Consider the following 16694-nt stretch of genomic DNA (forward strand, 5'->3'; position numbering starts at 1 on the left):
AGATGTGGACATGTTCATTCAAATTAAAGATAGTTTTTATTAGTATGCCAGTGTGGCAAAATAACTGTATAAAGTTCACACAATGGTCTGTTTCATACTCTCCCAAAACAAGGATCAATATGTATGCACTGCTGGATCTTATTTTTTTTTGGGGGGTGGGGGGGCATAGGCTTTTTGTTTATTTACATTTTTAAAATTGTTTTTTCCTAATTATGATAATGTTAAGCTACAGAAAGCTTACCAAAAGCTCTATTTTACTACATTTTTTTAAACCAAAAGTCCAAATACTAAAGCATTGAAAGTGACATTCTCAATTGCCATTTTTCATTTGATGTGTCTACACTTATTACTACTGCCTATCTTTTACCAACTCTTAGAATTGCTAGACATAATTTTTTGACAAAATGGTTAATTAGAAAAACATATTATTTATAGTTTTATTCCATAGTTACTAATGAAGTTAGCATTTTTCATAAGTTTGTGCTTTAAGACTTGCCATCTGTCCTACTTTTAATGTTTTCCATTCCTTGTTTATTCATACATATTCTGTAATATGTATTTTCTAAATGCTAATTTTTTGTACTATGTGTTTTTAAGCTATTTTCTCCCAGTTATGGTTTGCCTTTTCACCGTCTTTATTAAAACATGTTTTAGGCCGGGCGCGGTGGCTCAAGCCTGTAATCCCAGCACTTTGGGAGGCCGACATGGGCGGATCACGAGGTCAGGAGATCGAGACCATCCTGGCTAACACGGTGAAACCCCGTCTCTACTAAAAATTACAAAAAACTAGCCGGGCGCAGTGGCGGGCGCCTGTAGTCCCAACTACTCGGGAGGCTGAGGCAGGAGAATGGCGTGAACCCGGGAGGCGGAGCTTGCAGTGAGCTGAGATCTGGCCACTGCACTCCAGCCTGGGCGGCAGAGCGAGACTCCGTCTCAAAAAAAAAAAAAAAAAAGACATGTTTTATGTTTTTGATAATCAAAAATTCTTAAAATTGGTATAGTCTAATTCATAAATATTTTAGTACTTTTTTTTTTTTTTTTAGATAAAGTCTCATTCTATCACCCAGGGTGGAGTGCAATGGCGCAACCTCAGCTCACTGCAATTTTTGCCTCCTGGATTCAAGCGCTCTTCATGCCTCAACCTCCTGAATAGCTGGGACAACAGACATGCACAGCACACCCTGCTGATTTTTGTGTTTTTAATTGAGATGGGGTTTTACCATGTTGGTCAGGTATCCCGGCCCGCGGGATAGTCAGTGTAGGCCCTGGAGGAGGGGGTGGGAATTTGGGGAACAAGAGACACGAGAAATGGAGACAAGACAGTGCTCTGATCAAGTCTCGTTTAATGGTGGTAATGCAATGCCTTATATACATTTGGAGGGGAAGGGGTTGGGCTAAGGCGGAAATGACCTCATTGCGGAAGGCGTGGCCAGATAGGCTTCGGTTTCTCCGGTCGGACGTCATGTTGCGCCTGCGCTGTCAGGTAGTCTTTTCGCGGGTGCGGGAAAAATGAATGAAGAAGAAGCGGGAAGAGCGCCATCTTTTAATGGCGGTATTAATACAGGGAAGAAGGTAAATCTAGGGAGAAGGTGTGGGGTGGAAATGAATATAGCTCAGGCGTTTAATCTTTAATTATTATTCGCTATGGCCGGGGCATGCAGCTCCAGACAGGTCCCCCTTTTTATATTTTTATGACAAGAAAACCCCTCGGGAACTGCGCCTCTCTTAGGTTGGGTCAACTCACCCCCACCTTCTAGGCCCGTCATGGGATAAGGCAGCAGCAAGGGCAGCCCTCCTGTCTTAGGCTCCAATGGAGATAGTGTCCTCTTACCCGTCATTGACTGTCCAGTTCAGCACACAGGGGAGGTGGTCTTATTAAGGTAAATAAGACTCACCATTTTCAGTCATCTCAAGGCGATGATAATGAACCTGTATAGGTTTGGCCTGGAAGGCCTCGATTTGTTGTCTGAGAAATGCCATAAGCTTATTAAGGATTATAGGCCTGAGAGTGAGGAAGAGTAGAAGAGTGAGTAAAGGACCAAGAAACGGCAGGAGATAGGGGAGAAGTCCATCGAGTCCAGTCCATAGTGGATTGGTGGCCAGGCCTTTTCTGCGCTTTTCTAGTTCTTCTTGCAAAGTTTTTATCTTATCTCGGACGATTCTGGATTTGTTGGCATAAAAACAGCACTTTTCCTGTAAAGCCAAACATATCCCTCCCTGTTCTGCCGTTAACAAATCTAGACCCCTTCTATTTTGGAGAACTACTTCAGCTAACGAGTCTACTTGGTCTTGTAAATCTTGTATAGTACTGGATAAGGTCCGTACATCTGAGATTAATTGATTGGATAATTTAGTATATTGGGTTAGTGAGACTCCTAGGCCTGTGGCTCCTGTAGTAAAAGCAGTGGTGATTCCTAGTCCAGCCAACAAGGGAATAAATTGTATGGCTCGTTTCGGTCTATAAATAAAATGTTCAATAGCGGGGATGGGGATAGGTTCATCTCCAGGGATGATATCAATGTCGGGGAGAAGAGTGGCCAGAACACAAAGCCCTGTCCAATTTGTAGGTAGATACGTATATGCCATGTTGTTTCCACAAACGAAAACCGAGCCATTTATAGCACACAAAGGGTTGGTGGCATTGATTATGGAAGTACAGTTGCCAAACACAACATAGCCTAAATCAATTTCTTTAGTGTTATTATATGATGGTGAAAAGAGGCAAGAGGAATTAGAAAACGTCATCGGTTGAACTAAGGGGGGGGGTAATAGGACAGGAATTATTTACTAAGGATTCATTTGAGTAATTGACATAGGGCAATGAAAGGTTAGGTATGGCTAGAGGAATAGGGGGGCCCATTTTAAGACAAAGCCAACAATCGTGGGCCAGGCTTGTATTGGACATTTGAAGTAAATTGTAAGTAGCATTGAGGATATCAAAGGTTTGGGCATCGAGCCTAAAATTATCTCTAAGCTCACGCAGGGCTAAAGGGTGATATTGAAGTTCAGGATATGGAGCTTTATGAATTTCTTCTAATTTTTTCTGGACGGTTTTAATTCTTGCAATATCTAATGGGCCTCCTCCATCAGAAATGTGAATGGGTGCAGTAGTGCTCCAACAAACAGGCTTTCCTTTTTGGCCGTTACAAGGAGATTGTACAAGTTTATTAGTGGATCCTAATACTTGTACGTCATTGATGCCTCCAGTTTGTGTTTTTAGTAACGTGGCCGTATAATATGTTCTATTGCCTGATTTGCATTGTTGATAGGAGGTATAACAGGAACTATGTACAGAAGATTGGAAAGAGCTACAAGGGCATTCTAGGAGCGGCCCGCTAGGTGAGGTATCTCTTGGGGTAGACTTACATTTCCATAACTGGTTTGGCATTAGGTAAGCTGTCTTGCCCGTGCAGGTCACCTGGGTGATTCTATCTGACGGAGGTTCAGATATTTGTCCCCCTCTGCAGTCACAAGGCTGGCCGTATTGTTTTTGTAATAATTCTTTTGCCTTACGAGGGTCACCAAAACCTGCATAGACTGTCACTATGTTATATAGAGCGATTATTCTCCAAAGGAATTTCATGTTAGGCTTCATTTTCTGAAAAACAAGAAGGAAAGAACTTCTCAAGGAGATTTATCTTCCCTGGACTGACAATGGTTATGATTTATTTGTCTTACCAATCTTTCAGGAAGCCATCTGGCTGCATCATTTTTTTGTGAGAAGATGCATACTGAGCCTCTTCCCCAAATTAAAACTGGATCGGGGCCATGCCATGAACTATCAAGTGGATCTTTCCATTTTACCATTGCAAACTGTTTTTGAGATTCAGAATGCCAGAAACGGTCGGCAGCCGATTTTCCATGACTGTCCAAATTTTAAAAATTAAGGATAAACAGGGCATGATTGAGTATGTTTCTGGGGGTACCCTTCACGGGGTACCAGCTCCCCCCTTTTAATTTTGTGATAATAGTTTTTAATCACAGATGAGCTCTTTCTACTATACCTTGTCCTTGGGGATTATAGGGAATGCCTGTGGTATGTTTAATTTGTAGGGTATTACAAAATTGTAAGAAGGTTTTGGCTATATAACCGGGGCCATTATCTGTTTTGATTTGTTTGGGTATTCCTAAAATAGAAAAGCAGTGTAATAAATGAGCTATGACATGTTTGGTGGCCTCTCCTGTTTGGAGAGTTGCACTGATGAATCCACTATAGGTGTCTATGCATACATGGATATATTTTAGTTGACCAAGTTCTAAGTGGTGAGTAACGTCCATTTGCCAAATCTCGTTGGGGATGAGTCCTTCGGGGGTTAACTCCTAGATGGGGAACAGGTAAATATGTTATGCAGTTGGAGCATTGTTTAACTATTTGTCGAGCTTGTTCTCTGGTAAGTTTAAACATAAGTCTTAAGGTTTGGGCATTTAAATGATGTAAGGCATGTGCTTTTTGTGCTTGTTGCAAATTGTCTGTAGTGACTGTGGCTATGGTTTTTGTTGCCGTGTCAGCTGTTGCGTTACCTTGTGTTAGAGGTCCCGGTAATCCTGAATGTGCTCTAATATGTCCAAGAAAAAAGGGAGTAGTCCTTTTTCGGATAAGTTGTTGACATTGTAAAAATAGGTTAGCTGTGTCTGAAATATGTTTAATTTGAGACACGGTCTCTAAGAGGGGTATTGAATGAGCCAGGTAGGCGCTGTCTGTATAAATGTTAAGTGGCTGACAAGGAAAAGCTGATAGTGCTGCAATTATAGCTTGCAATTCGACCAGCTGAGCTGATGTATAAGTGGTCTGGAATTTAACGACTACATTATTGTAAGTGTAAGCGGCAAGTCCTGTGGAAGATCCATCAGTGAAAATTAGTAATGCGTCATTGAGAGGTTCTTTACTGGTAATATGGGGAAATACAAACGCATGAAGTTTACAAAATTGAATAAGTTTGTTAGGTGGGTAATGGTTGTCAATCGCGCCAGTATAAGAAGCGCAAGCAATTGGCCAGGCTTCCGTATTTTGTAACAGCCAATGGATGCGTGATTGAGTGTAGGGCTGTATAATGGTAGAGGGTTCTATTCCAAAGTATTTTCTACTGTTTTCTCTTCCCAAGATAATTAGATCAGCTATGGCATCATAATAAGGCAACGAAACCTTTTTAGGGGAGGAGGGCAGGTGTACCCACATAATGGGATTGTTCTGCCAAAATAGGCCAGTAGGGGTTATTGTTGTGTTAAAAATGAGGAATATTAATGGCTGAGAATAATCAATACCGGTAACAAATTGTGTTGCAATGGCATGTTCTACCTGTTGGAGTGTTATTAATGCTTCTTTAGTAATGGACCTGGGGGATTTTGGATTAGAGTCTCCTTTTAATATATCAAAAAGAGGTTTTAACTCTCCTGTGGTGAGCTTTAAGTACGGTCGAAGCCAATTTATGTCTCCCAGTAATTTTTGGAAATCATTTAAAGTTTTTAAATGATCACGACGTATAACGGCCTTTTGATTAATGATTTTGGGTCCATTAATCTGGAAACCAAGATAAGTGTATGGATCTTGTAATTGTACTTTTTCTGGGGCTATTTGTAGTCCGGCTGCTGTTAACTCTTGTTTGAGTTGGGCGAAGCACTGTAAGACTTGTTCGCCAATTTCTCCTGCTATTAAAATATCATCCATATAATGTATAATATACATTTGTGCCCATGTTTTTCTGACTGGCTCTATAGCGGCAGCTACATATTTTTGACACAAGGTAGGACTATTGGCCATACCCTGAGGTAAGACTTTCCATTGATAGCGCTTCATTGGTTGTTTAAAATTTGTAGATGGAAGACTAAAGGCAAATCTTTTCTGGTCAGCAGGGTGAAGGGGAATTGTAAAAAAGCAATCTTTAAGGTCAATAACGATTTTAAAATATTTTTGAGGAATCACAACCGGTGAAGGCAGTCCTGGTTGTAAGGCACCCATAAGGATCATAGTGATATTTACTGCTCTTAAATCTTGTAAGAGTCTCCATTTACCAGACTTCTTTTTAATAACAAAAATAGGTGTATTCCAAGGGGAATTACTTTCCTCAATATGTCCTGCTGCTAGTTGTTCCTGCACTAACTGTTGGGCAGCACTTAGTTTATCATTGAGTAAAGGCCACTGATCAACCCAAATGGGCTCATCTGACTTCCAAGTAATGGGGTCAGCGCACCTTTGGGGTGCAGGTATGTCAGTGGCCTGAGCTAAAAATTTCCAAACCCCTTTTTATCAAGTTGTCCTGAAACCAGTATAGGCTGTGGGATACCGTTCTCTCCTTTTCCAAGACCTTTACCAGGGGTGTATCCTTGAGTTAACATTTGTGCAGTAACTATATCATTTGGACTACACATTATAATTTTCATTTGAGAGAGCAGATCTTGCCCCCAAAGGTTAACAGGTAGGTAAGTGATGACAAATGGCTTAATGAGGCCTGAATTGTTTTCTTTATCTGTCCATGTTAGGTATTTAGAACTTTGTTTAGGATTACTGCTTTGTCCAATTCCTCTCAAGTGAGTTAAAGTTTCTGTAGTAGACCAATGAGAGGGCCAATCTTCCTGTTTAATGATAGTTACATCAGCCCCTGTGTCTATTAGTCCAGTGAATGCCTTCCCGTCTAACCATAAGGTTAGAGAGGGTTTTTGATTTGTAATTGGTTGCACCCAATATATATCTGATGATCCGAAACCTTTTATATTTCTATTAGAGTATTGGATATTATTATCTGTTTTAACCAAAGGTAGCAGGAGTAACTGAACTATTCTAACTCCTTGAGGGACAGTAATAATACTATCAATAGCTCTGGCCATAATTTTAATTTCTCCTTCATAATCATTATCAATAACTCCAGGGAGGACTTGTAAGCCTCTCATGGTGACACTACTTCTTCCTAAAAGTAGCCCAAAAGTGTTAGGTGGTAAGGGTCCCTATATTCCGGTATTTAAGGTTTACGGTCCCATTTCAGGTGTTAGTATTGTGTGGGAGGTGGAACTGAGGTCCAATCCTGCACTTCCTGGGGTTGCTCTACTAAGTTTTGAAATGGATTGCTGTTGCTGGCTGGAACAAAGCTGACTGCCCCATATGCTTGTTTCGGGGCCTGAGGCTGGCCCCTCATCCCGTTTCCCTGCCTGGGGGGTAAAGGATTTCCTTGACTGTCAGTTTTAGATTTACATTCGTTTGCCCAGTGCCTTCCTCTTTTACACCTTGGGCAAAGGCCTGGGATTTTTGCTTCTGGACTCTTATTTTGGTTTTCACAGCAATCTTTTGCAAAGTGTCCCCTTTTACCGCATCTAAAACATCCTCCTTTATCTTTACCTTTGTTAATGAGGAAATCTCTTACTGTTTGGCCGCTAAAAGCGGCGGCCATTGCTAGGCCTTGTTGATATGAGGGCCCAATATCTGAACAAAGGCGAATGTATCCTGTTAAATCTGTTTTCTTTCGATAAGGTCTGATTGCCGCTTGGCAGGCGGGGTTAGCATTTTCATAAGCTAACTGTTTAACATAATCTACACCCGTTTCTGCATTTCCAAAGATTCTACCTGCCGTGGTCATAAGTCTATGCACAAAGTCTGAAAATGGCTCATCGGGTCCTTGTTTAACCGCTGTGAGCGAGGCCCCTGGATCTCCTTTAACGGGAAGTTTTCTCCAGGCCTTTGTAGCAGCAGCCTGGATTTGTGAGAACAGTCCAGGGTCATATTGCGTTTGGGCCTGAGTGTCTGCATAATTACCTGAACCAGTTAACATATCAAAATCCCAACCGTTTCCTGCCTGTTGATTTCTTTTAGCTGTATCTCTACAATTTTCAAAGAACTCTGACTTCCAAATTAAGTGGTCTCCCCCAGAAAGAACTGCCCTGACTAAGGCATTCCAGTCTGTAGGAGTGAGCCAATTCTCAGCTACAGATTCCACTATAGCAAGAGTATATGGAGCAGTAGCCCCATACTGAGAGGCAGCAGTCTTTAACTCTTTTATAATAGTAAAATCAAATCCAGTATGATGCCTCCAAGCCTGTCCCTGTTCATCTATGGTTTCAGTGACCGGAAAAACGTCTTTGGGGGAGGAGTCTTCTCTATGTCGGCTAGCAACTAACCCCCCTCTTGGAACATGTTGTCCAGGCCACTGAAGTGGGCGCAAGGAACCCTCCATAGCGTCTGAGTTAGGTATTTTTTCATTTCCTGTTTTTAGCTTTTGGAGCCTAATTATCAATGATTGATGTAACTCTTCAAGTTTAATCTGTTCTTCTAGTTGAGCAATTTTTTGCTTTAATTCTTCTTTGGGATCTATTGCTGCCATAACAATGGGCACAGAAGCCTCATTATGTGTCTTATTATATGGGGGTGGGTATGAAGAACAGGGAGGCAAATCAGGGTTGTGATATTTAGCCGCCTCTTCCTCTAAATCATCCCAATTTATATCCGATTGATTAGGCTTATTAATTTCCTCCTCCTTTTGAAGCATCTGTAAAATTGGGTATTTTTTTGGTTTGTTTTCGTGTGGTATTTCTTTATCTGTTACAGAAGGAGACTTGATTTCCTCATGATCACTTTCGAGGGAAATGAGATCTTCCTCCGTATCTTGTGGAGGCTTTGTGAGGTTAGAGCGGGAGCTAACCTTTAAAATATGCTCTGTCTGAGCGACCGCAGCCATGATTTGCGGATCGGCCTCCTTCTTATCTATTAAATCTCTAATGAGGTTCCAATAAGAGAAGGCGGTTACAGGAATTTTTTCTGGCCCAAAAGTATTATAATAGTCCTGAAAACAATCCCCTACTCTACGCCATCTTTTAATATCAATAGTTCCTTCCTGTGGGAACCAAGGGCAAGTGTCTTTTACAAAATCAAAAAATTTAAACAAATCATTACCTTTAACCTTTACTCCTCGTACCTTTAAAGCCTCTTTTAATTGTCCTACATATATTTGATGTTGGCTTAATTCTTGTCCCATTTCGGATGCGTCACTTACCTTCGATTCTGACACGGCAGGTTCCCGCGGTGATCGGAAGAGTTTGACTCCTTTTGTCTTCGTTAGTGGTCGACCGTCCTTTGGCGTCCTCTTCCTCACGGAGTCCCTCGTTTCCAGGTCCCTGTTCGGGCGCCACGTATCCCGGCCCACGGGATAGTCAGTGTAGGCCCTGGAGGAGGGGGTGGGAATTTGGGGAACAAGAGACACGAGAAATGGAGACAAGACAGTGCTCTGATCAAGTCTCGTTTAATGGTGGTAATGCAATGCCTTATATACATTTGGAGGGGAAGGGGTTGGGCTAAGGCGGAAATGACCTCATTGCGGAAGGCGTGGCCAGATAGGCTTCGGTTTCTCCGGTCGGACGTCATGTTGCGCCTGCGCTGTCAGGTAGTCTTTTCGCCGGCGCGGGAAAAATGAATGAAGAAGAAGCGGGAAGAGCGCCATCTTTTAATGGCGGTATTAATACAGGGAAGAAGGTAAATCTAGGGAGAAGGTGTGGGGTGGAAATGAATATAGCTCAGGCGTTTAATCTTTAATTATTATTCGCTATGGCCGGGGCGTGCAGCTCCGGACAGTCAGGCTAGTCTGGAACTCCCGACTTGAAATAATCTGCCTGCCTGGGCCTCAAAGAATGCTAGGATTACAGGTACCAGCCACCGCTCCCAATCTATGTCTAATTTTTATATTGTGTGATGTCTAAGAAGTTTTTTTCCCACAATATAACAATATTATTCTTCATGTTCTCCTAGAAGTTTTGTTTTGTTTTGCTGTTTTTGAGACAGAGTCTCGCTCTGTCACTCAGGCTGGAATGCAGTGGAGTGATCTCAGCTTACTTCAACCTCTGCCTCCCAGGTTCAAGCGATTCTTCTGCTTCAGCCTCCCAAGGCACCATGCCCGGTGAATTTTTGTATTATTAGTAGAGACAGGGTCTCATCATATTGGCCAGGCTGTTCTCGAACTCCCCACCTCGTGATCTGCTGCCTCGGCTTCCCAAAATGCTAGGATTACAGGCATGAGCCACTCTGCCAGGCCTCTCCTAGAAGTTTCAAATCCTCGATATATGTGAACAATTTTTGTGTTAGTTGCTTTGCAAGGATCCAATCTACCTAGGTAGAACCAATAGTTTAGCTATTAGTTTATTGACTAGTTCTGCTTTGCCAGTATAATTGTATAATGATTTCTCATTTTAACCTGTTGGCTGAAACCATGGATGCAATGTTTAATAAAAATCTTGAACACCAGCATAATTATTATGTTTATGACATTAAAAGACAAGCTTTCAGTAGTTTATTATGTACATTTGCTGTACTTTATTTCAAATACCTTGTATATTTAGAAAATAAAATATTATTTTATTTCTAATTACATTACCAAGCTCTTATTCTGGGCCTATTTTATGTAGACCTATAGATTATGCAATGTTCAACTCATCCTGTACTCTTGAGATAAACTTATTGATGGTTTTATTCATTTTATACAAAGAAAGAGTCACTTTATTTGTAATTGGTTTAAAAAGTTTTTGTCTTGGCTGGGTGTGGTGGTTCATGCTTGTAATCCCAGCACTGTGGGAGGCCAAGACTGGTGGCTCATAAGGTCAGGAGTTCAAGACCAGCCTGACCAACATTGTAAAACTCCGTCTCTACTAAAAATGCAAAAATTAGCTGGGTATGGTGGCGTGTGCCTGTAATCCCAGCTACTCAGGAGGGTGAGGCAGGAGAGTTGCTTGAACCCAGGAGGTGGAGGTTGCAGTGATCCAAGACTGGGCCACTGCACTCCAGCCTGGGCAACAGAGCAGGACAAAGTCTCAAAAAAAAAAAAAAGTTGTCTTTATGAATGAGATTGTTTATAGTTGTTCTTGTTTTGTCTCTCTCAAGCTTTGATATTAACTCAGGAATTGAGTTGTGCAGTGTTTTTACCTACTCTATTTTTGAGAAAGGTTAAGTACTATCAACCTTAGGCTTTTCGGTTTTAAATTTTGAATGCTTGGAATACCTACCAGACATTTTTCTGAGACTGATATTTGTTGCATATGTGTTAATTTCTACTGATGTAGCATCTAGTTTACTGGTTCTGTCTTGTACACATAAGTTCAAATGTGGTCATTTTTTATTTTAGTTATCGTATTATTCATTTTACAACTTATTTTTAGAATCTTTATATAGCTTCTGCTTTCCTGCAGATACTTTCATTTGTCTTTTTTAGCTATGGTAAGCATAGTTGTTTTTGATTTTTTGTGTCCAATAACTCTAATATTGCATGTCTTTGCAGATTTTTTTCTGTTGTGTTTTTTATGGTGTCTTTCACTTTATCTTCTTATTGTGAATTTTGTCCTGTTTGATTGCTTGCTAGTCATTGCACATAATGGAAAATTTGCAAGGTTCATCAAGGTCTGGAATAGATGTGACCTTCTTTAGGAGAGCTTGCTTTTGCTTCTTTCTGTTTCCTGGGGATTCTACAATTTGAAGCAATTGTTTGTACCACTTCAGGTAATGTGGTTCATTCAGAATTAATATAATTGATGGAGAAATGCATATAAGACCAATGTGTAGAAACAAGTTTGCAGACATTTTTTCTCTTTTTTTCAATTTGTCTTTATGACCTGTCCTCAACTTAAAGACAGCTCTGTATGCCATTCCTTGGTGTTGGGAAGAAAACAACTATTTGGGCCATACATATTCTTTAGAGTCCTAGGTTAATTTTGAGAAGGTTTTTAGAATATATCACAAGTGCTAAACATCTAGAAGTACTTATTACATGTTAGAAAACATCATTATACTATTAATTCTTAACACAAATTGTAAGGAATTATGGTGCATTACTAGGTTCTATAAAGAGAATGTTTTTGTTTAGAATATTTTTTGATATATTACATTTTATGAACTGTGAATACATTTTTAGTATGTATAAGGCAAAGAATGAGATGTTTGGATTCAAAGATGCATAAGATCAAACACTGAAGAAATTTTCTGTGTAGTTGGGGAGAAAAAAGTGAAAAAGCCAATGCAACCCATGGGTTGCAAGTTTCTGCCTCCTGCCCTCACCTTACCTGGCTGTGCCTGGCTGCCAGACACCAAGGTTTGTTTTTAATCATTGAAGAAAAAGTCTCCCAAAGTGATGAGATTACAGGTGTGAGTCACCATGCCCAGCTATTTTTTTCTATTTTTAGTTGAGATGAGGTCTCACTATGTTGCCCAGTCTTGTCTTAAACTCCTGAACTCAAACAATCTTTTCCCCTTGGCCTCCCAAAATGTTGCTATTATAGGCATGAGTCAGCACACTTGACCCAATAAGTCTTATAAAAATATGACAGAGAGCACTTTGGGAGTCTGAAGCAGGAGGATTGCTTGAGCCAAAGAGACTGAGATCAGCCTAGAAAATATAGCAAGACCTTATCTCTGCAAAAACAACAAAACAATCAAAAGAGAGAAGGCTTCTTGTATGTGACCTTCTAGACCTTCAACCAGTGCCTTTTCTGCAGGTAAACACTGTATAAGTTCATTTTATCTTTACACAAATGTGCATGTGTATATGTGATTCTATGGACCTGTAGAAATAGTATTGCATGTGTGCTTCCTGGATGACACCGTGTGTTCAATGGTTAGAAGAACAGGCTCAGAGTACCTGTGTAACCTTGGGCAAGTTTCTCAACTTCTCTGACTCATTTGTTACTCAGGGATAATAACATGTGAGTAAAATTAGTGCTGTTCTTTGAATGTAATAATAAAGCAGATAAACTATTTCAAGGGGAATAAAAATTTTACAAAAGACAAAAGAGGATATTTAGAGATACATTCAAGATTCAAAAACATAATATATTTTTAAAATGTCCTGACATTAAATTTGAAAATTTAGATGAAATTATCTATTTTCCAGAAAAGTATGTGACAAAAATTGATTGTGGAAGAAATATAAGAGATACATAGAAAAATCAAAACTTATGTTTTTAATTTTACACACATAAAAACACATATATTATAAAATAACACCTTTATAAATGTTTACAAAATGCATATACCATGAACCCAGCACCCAGTGATGGACGAGTCTGAACAACACAATTTCAACCGAGGACTGCATCCATGTGCCATATGCAGGACCTCGCCAGTGGTCTCTGTTCATGTGTGAGAGGGATAATCCTCACTGTTGGTTGGGTATACCTGTAAGAATCACAATTTTAACTTTGTGCTGGGGTCTGTTATGACACTCTGTGTACCACCCAAGGAGTCATACAATATGCGTGAGTTTTGTAATCCTCTGTGACCTTCATACAAGTAGACAGCCCAGAACCTTGCCCATTGCTTTAAGGCTACCTATGAGAGTCAACAGATCTCCTATGGCTAGATCCGGGTATGCAAGTCATCACCGTGCCTCTGAGCTGAGTCTGGAAATTAGTCACTATTCAACCTGTTCTCAGATCTACATGTGACAATCAGAATTTTAACTGTGGACTGCACCTGCATGTGAGGTTCAGGACCTCACCAGTGTGCTGCTTTCTTGTTTGGAAGTGATGATCCTAATTGTTGGCTTGGTATGCCTATGAGAGTCACAGTCTCACTCTGTGCTGGGCCCTTATTATACTGTCTGTATTACTCAAAGTATTTATAGAATACGCTTACATTTTATCAACTTCCATTATCCTTCTAAATGTAGGAGACTGAAGACTTTACACACTACTCAAAGTCTAGCTAACAGAGTCAAAATCACTCCTAGTGGCTGGTTTTCTATATGAGCATGGTCATGATGCCTGTGAGCTGGGAAAAAAACATAGGCTGAAATTTTACCTGTGAGAAGGGGACAGGCAAGATAATCAGATCACCTGAATGCTGGACCAAAAAGATGTCAATATCCACTCTCTGGGCAGGGCCATGGCAGTAAAGTCACATAACCTGGGAACTGGGCCTAACAGTATGTCACAATGCCTCCTGTGGGCAGGGTTCAGGCAGAATAGTTACATTACCTGTGTGCAGGGCACAGTATCGTGACAGTAATATGTCACAATCCACCTTGTGTACAGGGCCCAAGCAGAAAAGGAGAGTCGTAATACTTAGTTGATGGGCCCACTGATATGTCACAATGCCTCATATTGGAAGGGCCAAGGCAGGAGCGTCATATCATATGAGTGCACGGCTCAGTGATATGTCACAACCCACACTGAGGCAGGGCCCAGGTAGAAAAGTAGAGACACATTACTTAAGTGATGGGTCTACTTATATGCCATAACTCTCTGTGTTGGCAGGCCCAGGCAAAAGAAGAGAATCATTTAACCTAGGTGATGGGCCCAGTGATATATCACAATCTCCCCTGAGGACCTATGCAGGAGAGTAAAATAACTTACATGGTGGGCTCAGGTATATGTCACAATTCCATTTGTGGGCTTTTCCCTGGCAGGTGGGTCAAATAATTCAAGCGCTGGAAAAAGGTATATGTCACAATCACACCAGCAAAAAATGTTCAGAAAGAAAATTTAAACTTTCACACATTTTCTGGCTTCAGGTATGAAAGTCAAGACCTCCTGTGAGTTGGATCTAAGTACGTGAGTCACAGTCATAATAATGGGCCATATCCCTGCATGACAGCCACAATTCTAAATGCAAATTTCTCAGTGTATGAGTCACAGCCTCACAGCATGCTGAATCCTGGTCTTTGAGTCACTACCTTACCTGTAGACCAGATGTATTCATGAGTCACAATTCCAACTTTCGACTACCTGCACATGTGAGGTTCACAGCCTCAACAGTGGATGGTTTCCATGTGGGAGGGTGACAATGTTTACTGTTGGCTGAGTGTGCACAGGAAAGTCACAATTTCACCTGTGTCGCGCGTTCTGTTATGATACTCTCTGTACCAACCAAGGGCTTTATATGGTATGAGTAATAGTCACAATCTGCTTTGAGATCTTCATGCTGGTGTGAACCAATGATCATACCCATTGTTCTATTGCCAGGTATGTGTCAACATCTCTCTTATTGGTCAGCTATATTTATGACAGTCATCACAGTGCTTGTAAGCTGCCTCCATATCAAAAAGAAGTCACCATTTCAACTGTCCCAGCACACAAATGAAAGTCACAAATCCAATTGTGGACTATGCTTGTGAGATTTAAGCCCTCACCAGTGGGCTCTGTCCATGTGTGAGGGTGACAATCCTATTGTCAGCTGGGTTTGCCTATGAGAGTAATAATTTCATGTGGATACTGGATCCTGTAACTAACCCTAAATGCCACACAAGGGCTTTAGAGAATATGCTTGAGTGTCATAATCTTATGTGACATTTCTTCACCCTGAACCTCATGCTTCTTCACCCAGAACTTACCCATTGCCCTAAGCCTAGAAAACAGAAGCCAAATCTCCCCTAGTGACTGGGTCCATGTATGAGGGCTATCATTACACACACCTCTAAACTCGGCCTAGATATATGCCACAATACCTTCTGTGAACAGAAATCGGAGAGTCACATCACTTTGGTGCTTGGCCAAAGATATGTCACAATTCTACTCATAAACAGGACCCAGGAAGAAGATGTATCACAAATGGCTACTGTAGGCAGGAGTCACATCACCGGGTGGTTGACCCAGTTATATGGCAGAACACATTAGGACTCTCATTTCCTAATGAGAGTCACATCACTCACATGCTGGGCCTAGTTTTTATGTCACAATCCTCCTGTAGGCAGGGTCAAAGCAGAGCACAAAAAACATATCACTGAAATGATGGACCCCGTGATATGTCACAATTCCCACTAAGGGGAAGGCCCAGAGGAAAAAAAGAGTCAAATCACATAGGTGATGGGTTCAGGTATGTCATAATGCCTTTTGTGGGAACAGCCTAGGCAGGATTGGAGAGGCACATAACCTACATATATGGCCCGAGATACGTCACAATCCCCCCTGAGCACAGAGCCCAGGCAGGAGCATCACATACTCTAGGTACTTGGCCAAGATAGATGTCAAAATCTCAACTATAGAATGGGCTTCTGCAGGAGAGCGAAACTCATCAGTTCTCTGGCAAAGATATATGTAACAATCACCCCACGGGAAGGTCCACACATAAGATTGACAATCTCGCACTTGTCCCAGCTTCAGGTATGAGAGTCAAGTACTCCTGTGAGTTGTGTTCAACAATGTGAATCGCATTTTTAACCATGGACTAGATCAGTGCCTAAGAAAGCCAACCTCAACTCTGGACAGTGTTTCAGTGGGGCAGTCACTGCCTCATAGGTGTGATACATTTTGGTCTGAGGATACAATCCCAACTGTATCCTACCTGTCACCATCCTACCTGTGAATCCGATCCACCTATGGGAATCACAATTCCAACTTCCGAATACCCCTGAATGTGAGATTCAGAGCCTCAACAGTGGGCTGTGTCTATGTGAGAGGGTGACAATTCTTACTCTTGGCTGCGTGTGCATACAAGGCTCTCAATCCCACTTGTGCTGAGCCCTGTTATGACACAATCCATACCACCCCAGGGCTTTATGCAGTATGCATAAGAATTGAAATTTCCTGTAAGACCTTAGTGCTGATAGAAGCCCACGATCTTACCCATTGCCCTAAGCCTGAGAGTCAACATTTCTCCTGTTGGCTGGGTCCAGGTATGAGAGTCATCCCTGTGATTGCACAAATTACCTTTGTGCTGGTCCAAAAGTATATCACAATCCCCCTCAATTGGCATGACCTAGAGAGAATGGAAGAGTCAGAGCATCTAAATTACGGCCACA

General features: G+C 41.3%; 1 protein-coding gene across 1 annotated transcript; it reads right to left on the reverse strand.

Moving 5' to 3' along the window:
* Positions 1-1326: 1326 nt before the first annotated feature.
* Positions 1327-16435, reverse strand: LOC135968414 (uncharacterized). The gene is made up of 3 exons (XM_065535105.2): positions 16368-16435; positions 8976-9216; positions 1327-3598 (listed from the first exon to the last, which is right to left on the reverse strand). The coding sequence occupies exons 1-3, from the start codon at positions 16433-16435 to the stop codon at positions 2732-2734; spliced, it is 1176 nt and encodes a 391-aa protein (XP_065391177.2). The 3' UTR covers positions 1327-2731.
* Positions 16436-16694: the final 259 nt, after the last annotated feature.

The sequence above is a fragment of the Macaca fascicularis genome, chromosome 19, assembly GCF_037993035.2.
Source record: "Macaca fascicularis isolate 582-1 chromosome 19, T2T-MFA8v1.1".
Classification (NCBI taxonomy): Eukaryota; Metazoa; Chordata; class Mammalia; order Primates; family Cercopithecidae; genus Macaca; species Macaca fascicularis.